The sequence below is a fragment of the Heterodontus francisci genome, chromosome 17 (genome assembly GCF_036365525.1).
Source record: "Heterodontus francisci isolate sHetFra1 chromosome 17, sHetFra1.hap1, whole genome shotgun sequence".
Classification (NCBI taxonomy): domain Eukaryota; kingdom Metazoa; phylum Chordata; class Chondrichthyes; order Heterodontiformes; family Heterodontidae; genus Heterodontus; species Heterodontus francisci.
Genome location: NC_090387.1, coordinates 39,056,006 through 39,070,591, shown reverse-complemented (window position 1 = coordinate 39,070,591; position 14,586 = coordinate 39,056,006). Strand labels below are relative to the sequence as shown.

General features: G+C 44.9%; 1 protein-coding gene across 1 annotated transcript in view; it reads right to left on the bottom strand.

Moving 5' to 3' along the window:
- zcchc14 (zinc finger, CCHC domain containing 14) overlaps nucleotides 1-13,984 on the bottom strand; it is a 195,899-nt gene extending 181,915 nt beyond the window's left edge. Inside the window, exon 1 of the mRNA XM_068049302.1 lies at nucleotides 12,472-13,984. Coding sequence (XP_067905403.1) covers nucleotides 12,472-13,053 — 582 coding nt within the window. The 5' untranslated portion in view covers nucleotides 13,054-13,984. The remainder of the gene's footprint in view (nucleotides 1-12,471) is intronic.
- Between the last annotated feature and the right edge of the window lie 602 nt (nucleotides 13,985-14,586).

Genomic DNA, 14,586 nt, shown 5'->3' with positions numbered 1-14,586 from the left:
TCTCTGTGAATTATGTCACTGAGAGCAGCAAGGAAGAGGAGGGAGCCAACTACATGCAGATCATTGGGAAAATCCAAAGATGACTGCTTACCTGGGAAAATTAAAAGTAATTAAAAGTGAGCTCCATAGAAGGACAAATCTATTACAACAGTGCAACAGAGAGGCAAAGAAGGATAGCATGGTAGCCAGTGTGAAATACCATGGAGAATTCAAGAGGACATGGAGGAAAGATGAACCGTGGTCGCAGTCACAGAGGATTTCATTTGTGACATTATTCAGGGCAGTATTGGTGCTGAAAGGTGTACTTAATGAATTCAATCAATCAATCAATCAGAATTTCCGGAGTGATGAACATCAACACATTCAAGGACCTCAGATGAGAAATGAAGTTTAGAGCTGGTGTGGATTTTTTGAGGAGAGGCAAGGATAGTAATGTTGAAAGGGATGGTAGAATAAGAAGAGGAAGCGATTAACAATAATACAAAAGCAAAATACTGCAGATGTTGGAAATCTGAAACAAAAACAAAAAATGCTGGAAATACTCAGGAGGTCAGGCAGCACCTGCGGAGAGAAAAACACTTAACGTTTCAGGTCCATGTGACTTTTTATCAGAACAATGCCAGCAAGCATGGGGGCAAGGAAAGGTAATTCAGTGGTCAGGTTTTGGCTGGGGATTGAAACTAAGGGAAGACTGGTCTCAAGGAAGAGATGAGCTTTAATGGAAAAAGGTGGAATAGAAATTGTAGAATTCCATGAGATCGGGGTAAAGGAAGTGGGGCCGTGGTTGGTCCACAGCATGGGGGGGTGGGGGGGGAGGGGCGGGGATGCAGGAGGGAAGATAGTGGTGGGAAACAGCTGTGCAATGGTTTTAATCTTGGAGACAAATGAACCCGTGAGTGCCTGTATTTGCTATTGCAAGTGAGGGTATCGGGGCAGAGAGAAAGGAACTTCAGTAGGCCTTTTACCATAGAATACAAGTGCATGGCTTGTCCTTGTACTCCAGGATTATAGAAGATTTGACTGAGGAGATAGGGGCACAGCAGTGCTCAACATGATCAAGCTAGATGCGACGGTGAATTATTCGACCAATTGCGCACTGGGTGTACTGAAGTGATGTAATACAACTACAGCATTTTATCCTCCCATCATAAATCAACAATTTAAACATCTGCATTTTTACAGTCCAGTTTTTGTAAAATCCAAGTGATTTACAGTACTCAGTTCAAATTTTAAAATAGTCCAAAGTCAATATAAAATAAGAATTTTTAAAACCATTCCACATCCAAGATGATTTTTTTTTTCAAAATATACTTTATTCATAAAAATCTGTAAAAATTACATTCCCAAACAGTTTAAAACAGCATCAAGTCAAAAAATACAAACTATACAATCATGAGTTGCCTCACAACCCTTCCATTTCATTGTCATGCCATATACATTTTTACATTTACAGCACACAAAATTTTCCCGATACAGTTCGAGGGGTTTCCCATGAATCCAGCCCCTCCGTTCAGCTTGGTGGGGGGGACCTTACACTGTGGTCGTTCCCCATTGAGCCTTTGCTGTGGCTGCCCCAAGCTTTAGTGCGTCCCTCAGCACGTAGTCCTGGACCTTTGGAATGTGCCAGTCTGCAACATTCGGTGGTGGACAACTCTTTGCGCTGGAAGACCAGCAAGTTTTGGGCAGACCAAAGGGCGTCTTTCACCGAATTGATAGTCCTCCAGCAGCAGTTGATGTTTGTCTCAGTGTGCGTCCCTGGGAACAGCCCGTAGAGCACAGACTCCTGTGTTACAGAGCTGCTTGGGATGAAACTCAACAAAAACCACTGCATCACTTCCCACACCTGCTTTGCGAAGACACATTCCAGGAGGAGGTGGGCAACCGTCTCTTCCCCAACACAGCCACCGCGGGGGCATTGTGCAGAGGGGGCGAGACTTCGGGCGTGCATGAAGGATCTAACAGGGAGGGCCCTTCTCACCACCAGCCAAGCTACATCTTGGTGCTTGTTTGAAAGTTCTGGTGATGAGGCATTCCGCCAAATGACTTTGGCGGTCTGCTCGGTGAACCATCTGACAGGATCCACCGTCTCCTTTTCCCGTAGGGCCTTGAGGACATTCCGTGCAGACCACTGCCTGATGGACCGGTGGTCAAAGGTGTTTTCCCGCAGAAACTGCTCCACGAAGGATAGGTGGTACGGCACAGTCCAACTGCATGGAGCGTTCCGCGGCAATGAGACCAGGCCCATCCTTCGCAACACCGGGGACAGATAGAACCTCAACACTTGGGAGTTTGCGTACTGCAGATCTACACACAGCTTGATGCAGCCGCACACAAAGATGGTCATCAGGATGAGGGCCACGTTGGGTACATTTTTACTGCCGTTGTCCAGAGATTTGAACATCATGTCCCTCCGGACCCGGTCCATTTTAGATCCCCAGATGAAGCGGAAAATGGCTCGGGTGACTGCCACAGCGCAGGAGTGGGGTATGGGCCAGACCTGTGCCACGTACAGCAACAACGTGAGCGCCTCACACCTGATGACCAGGTTCTTACCCACAATGGAGAGAGATCGCTGCCCCCACATTCCCAACTTTTGTTGTACCTTGGCTACTCGCTCCTCCCAGGTTTTGGTGCACGCCCTGGCCCTTCCGAACCATATCCCCAGCACCTTCAGGTAATCTGACCTGACGGTGAAGGGGACAAAGGATCGGTCAGCCCAGTTCCCAAAGAACATGGCCTCACTCTTGCCGTAGTTAACTTTGGCTCCCGAGGCCACTTCGAACTGGTCGCAGATGCTCATCAGTCTGCGCACGGACAGCGGATCCGAGCAGAAGACGGCGACGTCATCCATGTACAGGGAGGTTTTAACCTGAGTGACTCCGCTACCTGGGATTGTCACCCCTCTTATGCTCGCATCCTTCCTAATAGACTCAGCAAAGGGTTCAATACAGCAAACAAACAAGACCGGGGAGAGAGGACAGCCCTGTCTGACTCCAGATTTGATCGGGAAACTTTCCAATTCCCACCCATTGATTGAGACTGCGCTACTGATGTTTGTGTAGAGCAGATGGATCCAATTCCCTCCCCAAACCCCATTTTGGAAAGCACGTCCATCATGTAGGTGTGCGATATCCTGTCAAAAGCCTTCTCCTGGTCCAGGCTGATGAGGCAGGTGTCCACCCTCCTGTCCCGTACATAGGCGATCGTATCCCTGAGTAGCGCGAGACTATCAGAGATCTTCCTGCCAGGTACAGTGCAGGTCTGATCGGGGTGAATCACCAACTCCAGAGCAGATTTGACTCGACTGGCTATGACTTTGGACAGAATCTTGTAGTCAACATTAAGCAGTGAGATGGGCCGCCAATTTCTGATTTCTGCCCTCTCCCCCTTCCGCTTGTAAATGAGGGTGATGATGCCTTTCCTCATGGATTCTGACATGCTGCCGGCCAGGAGCATACTCTCGTATACTTCCAGTAGGTCCGGGCCGACCCAGTCCCACAGGGCCGAGTACAACTCGACCGGTAAGACGTCGCTTCCGGGAGTTTTACTCGTCTCGAAGGACTCGACGGCCTTTGTCAGCTCGCCCAGAGTTAGCGGCTTGTCCAGTCTCTCCCTCCTGCTGTCATCTAAGACCTCTGTGATAGATGACAGGAAGGACTGGGAGGCTCTGCTGTTTGTGGGCTTCGCGTCATACAGCCCAGCATAAAAGGATTTGCTGATCCTTAGTATGTCGGACTGCGAAGACGTTACCGAGCCATCTTATTCCTTCAGGCTGCTGATAACAGAGCTCTCTCTGTGTACCTTTTGGAAGAAGTAATGCGAGCATGTCTCATCCTGCTGCATGGAGCGGACTCTGGACCGGAAAATGATCTTGGAAGCCTCCTTGGCAAAGAGCGAGGCCTGCTGGCTCTTCACCTCTTGGAGGTCCTCCTTGACCTTGACCCCCATTGACTGCAACCGGAGCAGATTTTGCATACTTTTCTGGAGTTGGGACATTTCCCTCTGTCTCTCTTTCGCCCTCTGAACACCTTTGTGGATGAAGAACCTCTTGATGTTCTCCTTAATCGCTTCCCACCAGTGAACTGGAGACTCAAAGAGGGGTTTCACGGTCCTCCAACCTTTGTAATCCCTTTTGAGTTCCTCAACGTTCCCTGGGGTCAGCAGTGTAGCATTGAGCTTCCACATCCCTCTGCCAACCCGCTGGTCGTCCTGTAAGTGACAGTCGGCCAGTAAGAGGCAGTGGTCGGAGAAGAACACCGGCTTGACGTCGGTGGATCCGACCGTGACAGCACAGGACACAAACAGGAACTCAATCCTGGAATGGGCAGACCCGTCCGATCTTGACCATGTGTATCTGCGCTGCGCTCCGTTGCAGGTTTGCTGAAGACATCGTGCAGTTTGGCATCTTTAACTGTTTCTATTAGGAATCTGGACGTCGCGTCCAGTTTGCTGGCGTCACTGCCAGATCGTCCAGCCGCATCAATGATGCAGTTGAAATCAACGCCTAGAATGACCGGCCGGGACGTCGCCAGCAGCAGTGGGAGCTGCTGGAAGACGGTCAGCCGCTCGCTGCGTTGTACAGGAGCGTACACTTTGATCAACTGGAGCGGAGCGTTGTTGTACATCACGTCTGCTACGAGGAGGCGACCACCCACCACCTCCTTAACTTCGAAGATGGTGAAGTTACCTCCCCGCAGCAGAATACCCAGGCCGGAGGAACGGCAATCATTACCCCCCGACCAGATCGATGGCCCGTGGGACCACCATCGCGACCACTGCCTGTAGGTGCTGAGGTGTAGTATTCCACACTCCTACAGAAACAGTAGGTCAGCTTTGACCTTGGCAAGGTAATCCAAGGTTGAAACACATCGCATAGTCGATTTAATGCTATGCACATTAATGGAAGCAATTCTTACACCCATTTTTTAAAGTTAGTTGTTGCTTCCCATACCATTTGTCCTTGCTAGTCCCAGTCCTTCGGGATGTTCCTGCATACCCATCGTGTGCGCAAGCAGTTTCACGTTGGTTGGGCTCAGAAACCCCTCCTGGTTTTTCATGCAGTGTTTGTTCCGCTGGGGTGACATCGGGGGGGTCTTCTAGGCAGAGAGGATTGGGTTGTCCTCAGCTGCTTCCATCTGTTCCTCCTCGAAAACATCACTGCTCCCGGCTTCCCGGAGCTGAGGTGCGCCAGACGTGTCTTTGCTCCCGGTGTCCCGGAGCTGAGACACATTGGCCACGTCGTTACGTGTGGCGCTTTGGGGTTGGGGCACGCCGGGCCCATCACAGCTTCCAGTGCCCGGGGGCTGGGATGCTTTATCTTCCGTTTCCTTGGAGTTCTGCCGCCTCTTTTGAAGGGCCTGTCGTTCCAGCATTCCCCCGTCCAGTGAAGAGGAGTTGTTGCAGTCCACATCCAAGATGATATACAAGTCATAGCCCAAATTATAAAAACATGAATTTTGTTTCAATCTGCAGATACAACTGTCTAAAATATATCCTCTTTTTTGTCAGTGTGACTGGACTACAGGGTTCATAAGATCATAAGAACTAGGAGCAGGAGTAGGCCGTCCGGCCCCTCGAGCCTGCTCCGCCATTCAATAAGATCATGGCTGATCTTTTCGTGGACTCAGATCCACTTACCCGCGCTCCCACAGTATCCCTTAATTCCTTTATTGTTCAAAAAGATATCTACCTTAGCTTTAAAGACGTTTACTGAAGAAGCGTCAACTACTTCACTGGGCAAAGAATTCCATAGATTAACAACCCTCTGGGTGAAGAAGTTCCTTCTTAATTCAGTCCTAAATCTGCTCCCTCTAATCTTGAGGCTATGCCCTCTTGTCCTAGCTTCACCTGCCAGTGGAAACATCCTCTCTACTTGTATCTTATCTATTCCCTTCATGATTTTATATGTTTCTATAAGATCCCCTTATAGAAATAATGAGAAGCCTAAACACTGATTACATTCAACTAAGAATCAACAAGTCAAAAGAATCTTCTTTTGATTAATTAAGTTTAGCATCCAACCAAGTCAGCCTTAAAAATTAAACTGGTGTCCTTATTAAATGTCTGAACAAATATTATGCTGCAATTAGCCAGGCAGTACCCAGTTTACAATACTTCACCGGAATTCTTTCTTCTGCCCAGGGGACAGTTTTGGCTACGCATATACACAGAGCTTCTTTTCAGTGGTAAAGAATTGAATGTTTAGATGCATTTTCCAGAATATTTAAATTAACTAGACAGATTTAGTAAGCATCCAGGAGGACCACGGGATCCCTGGGCACTTTTCAAAAATCTTGTTCTTACACTGTACATTTGTTACATTCCAGGCAATGGCAAACTACCATCTCAAGGGAATTTCACACCCCTTCTCTCCACAGTAAAATTGGGCTCCAACTCCCGATTTACACTGCAAATTGAGCTTCTTTATAAAGTAGAAACTTATTTCTAGTGATGGTAAAATTGTAGCTTGAATACATCCTTAACGTTACCATTACAGAGATCCTGATTGCAGCTTTTAGCTGAAAATTATTGGTAGGCAAATTTATCAGGCCTAAGTTTATAAATTGCAAAGCCTACTAGATCTATTTCAAAAAGCCCACACACATTCATGATTTGTTAAAAAAGTAGATCCTCTGCTTCAAGTGATAGAAATGGTGTGTTATAGGCTTCCTAAGGTTACTGGGTTTTAGTAAATATGAAACACATTCTCTGCACCATTCTACATACGTTAACTTTCAAAATGTAACTAATACATTGCTTTTTTCAAAAAAAAGACGATAGTATTTCTTTTTGCTGAGCAACAATTACGTAACACCTTGCCACCTCAAATTTTAATGTATTTTTAGCAACCCCTATTTTTGCTCAACAAATTAAAATATTGTTTCAGGTTATCATTTAAATTTTGTAGAAACCATGAAGCATTGCAATAGAAACTAATGTTTATTTTGAAGATTAGTATTTTAAACTCAAAATAACCAAGCTAATTTCAAAAAGCTTTTAATACATGTCTATAAAATCCTGAAGAAATGAATGGCAATAAACACAGTCGGGTAGTTTCTGCTTTGGGCACAACTGGTGATCCGGCCTCAAATTACATCCAAACTTGCACTAGTTTTAACAGGTGTTTTCTCAAGTTTCTGCTCAAACTTATTTCCATATCAATGAATGTAAAATCTGCCATGAACCAACACAGTCAGGCAGCGCTTTAGAACATAATTTTTTTTTAAATGTTGCTTAAAAATACCCCTTGATATATTTGAGAGAGTAATTTGGTGCAATTTGACTAATCCAACTGAAAATGACTTTTATAACTATGCAGAATCATTTACTCAGTTATGTTGGTGTTTCTTAGTAAATTTTAAAAAATTCAAAAAAGTTTCTTGCATCCAGAAAGCCAGCATAATTTTAAAAGCCTCATTGAAGGCCTGCAAATGGGGGCAATTAGTGGAAACTTGCCATGGTGAATAATGCAATCTAGGGATGTAACCAGTTTTGTGAGAAAAATACCTGGTCACTATTTGGGCAGGAATTTGTGCTTGGATCTTTTCCACTGGTTTGGCCGATTTCGGGCAAATTACACTGAAAGTGCCATCCAGTGGGAAACTCCAGGCCAAAACCTGCTTAGGGATTTTTAAGCAGTTTCTGCATATATATGGGAATAAGTGAAATGCACACCAGTTCATTCACCTCAGGTGTGAATATTCATCTCTTCCTTACTGTCCAAAACCTGTTAGTACAAAACTAAAGATTTAATTTTAACTGACCTTGCCTGGTGGGTGGTTTTTCCTAAATATTTTTATACCAAATAGATTAAGGTAATCATTTCTGCCCACCCCAATTCAAAACCCAAGTTAAAACAAATAGAAAATAGATTTGTATGACAATTGGATTCATCCATTTTTTAAAAATCCTGTTCAAAAAGAGATTCTCTCAAGACCTTCAAAGGACATTTTTTTATACTTGAAAACTCAAGTTATTTAACTATTAGGTCAGCTAAAATTAAAAACATGAACTACAGAAACTATGATAATTACACACTTTTGCCTGATATAGTACTGATAAAACACTGGCAATAATCAAAGTTTTCTGGAATGCCATTAAGAAAAGAATATTTTATGTTTTACGTGCCAGGTCTATGTTGTGCCAGCTAACTGTGTGCTGGATTTAAAACTATTTCTAGATGAACTTAACTTTAAATAAAAACATATGGAAGATCTTGTGCATCATCTCAGTGACATTGTGCAACAGGCATTGTTAAACAATAACCTATTTTGCACCATGCAGAACTTAAAAATCAAAACTCCATTACACATTCCTGACGACAAAAAACATTTGCAGCAAGAGTAAAAAGATCTAAGTAATACTGAAAGGCAAAAACAACTGGCATTTATATCGCGCCATTAATATATTAAAATGACCCAAGGCACTTCATAGAAATGTAATCAGACAAAATTTTGGCACAGAGTCAGAGCAGGAGATAATAGGACAGGTAACCAGAAGATAGGTTAAAGTGTTAGATTTTAATGAATGCGTTAAAAAAGAGAGGTGAAAAGGCAGATAGGTTTAGGGAGAGAAATCCAGAGTTTCTGGCTTAGATGACTGAAGGCACAGCTTCCAGCAGTGGTTGAAGAAACCAGGGATGAACAAGAGGCCAGAGCCTGAGGAATGCAGAGTTCTCAAGAGTTGATGGGCTGGAAGAGATCAGAGATAAGAGGCAAGGCCATGGAGGGATGAGAATTTTAAAATTGAGGTGTTGGTGTACTGAAATCCAATGTAGGTCTGAAAGAACAGGGATAATGGGTGTACAGGACGTGGTTTGAGTAAGGTTGCAGGCAGCAGCATTTTGGACGAGTTCAAATTTATGGAAGGTGGAAGATTGAAGGCCAGGCAGGAGAACAATTAAATAGTTGAGTCTCGAGGTTGTAAAAGCATGAATGAGCATTTCAGCAGCAGATAGGATGAGAAAGGGGTGGAGATGGGTAATATTATGGAGATGGTAAAAAGCCGCCTTTGTGATGGAGAGGATATGGGATTGGCAGCTCAGTTCACGGTCAAATAGGACACCAAGGTTATGAACAGTCTGAGGCAAGGACCAGGGAGTGGGATTGAATTGATCGGTAAGGAACAGAGTTTGTGGTGGGGGCCTAATAAATGGCTTTGCCTTCCCAATGTTTAACTGAATGAAATTTCAGCTCATCGGCGATGGGACTTCAGGCAAGCAGTCAAACACAAAGGCAGTGGAGGGGTCGAGAGATGTAGGTGTTCTCAGTGTACATATGGAATCTGAACAAGTTCAAGGAGCTCATGGACTTCTTTGTCACTAAGATTGAGACCATCGAGCAGCTGCCTCTGTCACTTGCCTACTTTCCCCTAGTCCGCCAGGCCAAACTTCCTCTAAAGGTTCCCCTACTGCCCTAGCCCTCAACTCATTTGTTCTAGTTTCTCTTCTATTTTCCCTCATGCCATCTCTGAGCTCAACTTGTCCACGAAACTCACCTACTGCTCCCTCAATCCTATTCTCACCAAACTGTTAACCACCTAATTTCCCTTCCTGGCTCCAATGTTAGTTAATATTGTTAATGGTTCTCTCTCTTCTGTTGTTGTCTCTTTCCTTCAGATTTGTCATCATCACCCCTCCCCTCAAAAAAGACCAACCCTTGAGCCTGCCGTGCTATCAAACTACCGCCCTATCTCCAACCTCCCTTTCCTCTTCAAAGTTCTTGATTGTGTTATCACCTCCAAAATCTGTGGCCACCTTTCCCAGAACTACATGTTTGAATTCCTCCAATAAAGGTTTCCACCTCTGCCACAGTACCAAGATGGCTATCAGTCACAAGTGACATCCTATTTGACTGTGACAAAAGTAAACTATCCTTCCTCATCCTTCTCAAGCTGTCTGTAGCCTTTGACACCTTACACCATCCTCCTCGAACGCCTCTCCATCGTTGTCCATTTGGGTGGGACTGCAATCGCCTGGCTCCATGCTTATCTATTCAGTTTTAGCCAGATAACGATCTCTAATGGCTTCTCTTCAAGCTCCCGTACCATTATCTTCAGTGTCCCCCCCAAGGGTCTATTCTGGCCCCCTATTTCTCATCTACATGTTGCCCCTCAGCAACATCATCCAAAAATACAGCGTCAGTTTCCACATGTCCACTGACTACATTGAGCGCTACCTCACCACTGCCTCTCTCGACCCTCCACTGTTTCCAAGTTGTCACACTGCTTGTTTGACATCCAGTACTGGATGAGCAGATATCTCCCAAGTATTGGGAAGACCAAAGCCACTGTCTTCAGTTCCCCCCGACAAACTCCATTCCCACTGACATCATCTCTCTCCCTGGTAACTATCTGAGGCTGAACCAGACAGTTTGCAACTTGGATGTCATACTTGACAGCTGAGATAAGCTTCCAACCATATATCCATGCTGTCAATAAGACCACCTATTTCCACCTCTGTAACATCGCCCAAATTGGCCCGGCCTCAGCTCATCTGCTGCTGGAACCCTCATCCACACATTACCTCTAGACTTGATTATTCCAAAGCACTCCTGGCCAGCCTCCCATGTTCTCCCCTCTTGCAAACTTGAAGTCACCCAATTCTAAGCTTTCACCAAGAACAGCATGGGAGTTATCCCCAGTGACCTGGCCAATATTTACCCTTCAATCAATATCACAAAAACAGAAATAGAAACAAAACATGCTGGAAATACTCAGCAGGTCTGGCAGCATCTGCAGAGAAGCAGAATTAATGTTTCAGGTCCGTGACCTTTCATCAGAACTTACATTGAGTTCAATAATTTCACAGCATGATTGGCCCCCCTTTTTTATTTTATCTTGTTATTTTATTTTAGTTTGTTTCATCACTCACTTTTTTTTCTACCATGTGCCTGCTCACTGTTTTTTCATGTTTGTGCTTTTGGCTAGGGCTGATCATTATTCCGTCATTTAACACCCTCTCTGCACTATCACTTTGTCTTTCACCATACCATTAACATCCCCTTTGCCTTTGCTCCATGACCTTCTTGTAATTTATTCTCGGTGACCCCGTCCTATCAACACCTTCCCTTTTGTTATCTCTTGCCCCACCCCCACTTTATTTGCTTAAAACCTATTACATTTCTAACCTTTGCCAGTTCTGATGAAAGGTCACTGACCTGAAAGGTTAACTGTGCTTCTCTCGCCACAGATGCTGCCAGGCCTGCTGAGTATTTCCAGCAATTCTTGTTTTTATTTCAGATTTCCAACATCTGCAGTATTTTGCTTTTATCACAAAAACTGAATATCTGGTCATTATCACATTGCTGTTTGCAGGAGCTTGCTGTGCACAAATTGGCTGCCGTGTTTCCTTTATCACAATAGTGACATTGTAAAGCACGCTAGGACGTCCAGTGGTCATACAAGGTATTATACAAATGCAATTATTTCTTTCTTTTCAAGTCCAATTCACCCATCATCCCTGTGCTCGCTGACTTACATTGGCTTCCAGCAACACCTCAATGTTAAAACTCTCATCCATGTTTTCAAATCCCTCCATGGCCTCCCTATCTCTATAATCTCCACCAGCCTCACAACCTTCTGAGATATCTGTGCTCCTCTAATTCTGGCCTCCTGAGCATCCCCAATTTTAATTGCCCCACCAGTGGTGCCTGTATCCTCAACTGCCAAGGTCCTAAGCTCTGGCATTCCTTCCTGAAAACCCTCCACTTCTCTACCCTTCTTTCCTCCTTTAAGACGCACCTTAAAACCTACCCCTTTGACTAAGCTAAGATCATCTGCCCGGATATCTACTTACGTGGTTCGGTGACAAACTTTGTTTGATAATGCTCCTGTAAAACACCTTGGGGATGTTTTATTACATTAAAGGCTTTATATAAATACAAGCTGTTGTTGAAGTTTTGTCTTTGGATGAAGTCACCAAGAAGCTTGTAGATGCATGTTATGTAAATATGTAAAGGCCAGGGATAAATCCTTGGGAAAGTCCAAAGGTAATTTTGCACCATCTGAATGTAAAACCTTTTAAGGCGTGTTAATGACAAATGTTTAAAAATTATTCCTCTCAAATGGTTTAAAAAATCATATATAATTCAAAATATTTGCAGTAGTTTTTAATGGGATGATTGGAGTCACAAACAATATTCTCAGAAAAAGAAAAAATCTCAAAAGTTTTCTTGCTTACAAATTGCTAAATGTCTAATTTCTATATACAAACACCCATCCCCACCACCCCCCGCCCAAAAGGAAAAAGTGATTGAAAATCAGAACCAGAAATTAACCGAGTGGCCTACTCCTGCTCCTAAGTCGTATGTATGTTTCACCTAAAAAGTCAGTCACCATGCAAGCAACTGAACAGCATGTTACTGGTGCTCTGTGCATAAATTAATTAAAGGATCTGATCGTTAAGGCTCAAGGCCATTTACTGTACAGTTGAACTTTTAGGCTTGTCAAGAAAATGTAGATATAGTATCCCACCTTGCAGACAGCCGAGCTAGTGTCCCAGTTGGTTGCAGTAGTAGCTGATGTTGTGGCCTTGCCGGGAACCGTGCTTGTGTTGGAAGTACTATCGATAATCCTCTGGATCTCCAGCAACTCCTGCCTCAGGACCTGCTTCTGGTGGAAGGTAAAGGAAGGGTGGTTGGAAGCCATGGTGAACAAGAGGAGGAATTCGTCGCCTGTCCTGTCGTGAAGCTGAAGACCATAGTTGTTGATGATGGAATCGATGTGGGTAAGGGTGCGGTACAGGACCCCGGACGCCTCCCTGTTGTCGGAACACAACAAGGCCAAGGAGACGATGAGCTTGCTGCGGACCACTTCGTCCGTCATGTTCGTCAAGCTGGCCAGGTCAGCCACGTTGTTCGCTTTGATCTCTGAGTCCCTGAGAGAATGATAGTCTTTCTTGGCCAAATCCTCAAGACAGGAGCCCAAGAAGCGCAGCTCCAGGGGGATGCAAAGGTCGAGCAGCCCGCAGATGAAATCCACTCTCTGAGAGGAATTCAACTCACCGAACCAACGGTAAACCTCATCCCTCTGCAGCTGCTTCTGCATCATCTTCATCCACACAATCCCGGGGCTGGCCAACACCCCCTCACCAGTATATCAGATGAAAATATCAGTACAACTTTCAGCTTCACCGCATTGTGGTTTCTTAGGCGATCTCTCGCTTGTTAAGGGAGAATTTCCATTTTGATTCTGAAGGGGGAAGCGAGAGACTGGAAAAAATGTACTTTTCCCTCGGTCGGGGGTGGGGTGGTTGGTGGTCGGTTAGCCCCGTGCGGTAACGCCGTCGGCTTTTTCCTTTTCAATCTGTGGCTTTCTCCCTTTTTTTCCCCCTTCCTTCTCCCCCAGGTCTATTCGCTTAAATGAATCGCTGGCGGCTCCGTGTGTGACGCGCACCGTTTCTGACAGCGATTTGTTGTCTCTTGTGTTTGACTCCTGGTGGCCGCGCGCTCTGGCTGTTAACGCGCCGGCTCCACGCACGCGCTCTGGCTGTTAATGCACCGGCCTGCCGGACCCGCGCGCACGCGCACTGACTCTGAACTTGGCTCTGGCCGTTTCCTTCAAATTGGCAGCCTCTCGCTCCGTCACTGCCTCGCAACACGCGAGCCAAATAACCCGCCTTCCTCAAAAGACAGCTCGGACTGGACGGTTCGACTTCAAGATTTTGAAGCAGCCTTGCCCCTTTCTTATTAACAAAGAAATCGAACGTCATATAAAAGTTTGTCATCCAGCTTCAGTTAATTGAAAAAAACACATTTTCTTTTGACTTCCGTTTTCAATTCCTGCGAAAGACTGCGTTTTCGGACAAACATAACGGTACGAGTCCCGCCTTCGGCCTCTCCAATGGGGCAGCTCTCCAAAATCCAGTCACTCCATTGCTGAATGTTGCTGTCTGTTATTCGCCTTGCAAACGAGTCCGGCCGCCTGAGATTACATTTCCCAGGCCAAGTTGCTGAAGTTTGTGGGGCTCGGTTTACACCCAGAGAAGCTTCGTGCTGTGTTACGTAATGCAATGCAAATAGAGGATAACTCATTCAAGAATGTCGAATCGGCCGAGCCTTTTATGAGTGCGTGAAATATGATTTTTTTAAAAACGCATGTAAAGTGAAATGAACCCGAATTTGTAGGTAAATTTAATTTTCAACGAGTTTTGTGCGATGGCATGAGGTGTAACCCCACTGAAGCAATGCAAAAAAAGTTTTATATGTTTAAACGATCTGCTTCCCAAACCCGATTCCAGCACCATTTGCAAGAACGGAAAAAAATGATTTCAGCAGTGAATATATTTTGCAACTACATTTTGAATGCTGCTGTAATATTAATCTGTGTTCGTAATCTGCGGCTTGTGGTTTAAACTAAATTCATCAGCAGCTCTTTAACAACTTCCGGGCACTTTCTACCAACAAAAAATTCCTTTGACTTGGAAGTCCACAGGATGCTGATGTTTGTTGTGTCATATCCCTTGCTGTTGGATGCTACTGCCGGAAATCGGTTGTTTCCTCTGGCAGTACTCGACAGGGAAAGTGTAGTGTGCCATTTTGTGGGGGGTTTTTTAACTTTAGAACTAAAACAGTTACTTATAGAATCATA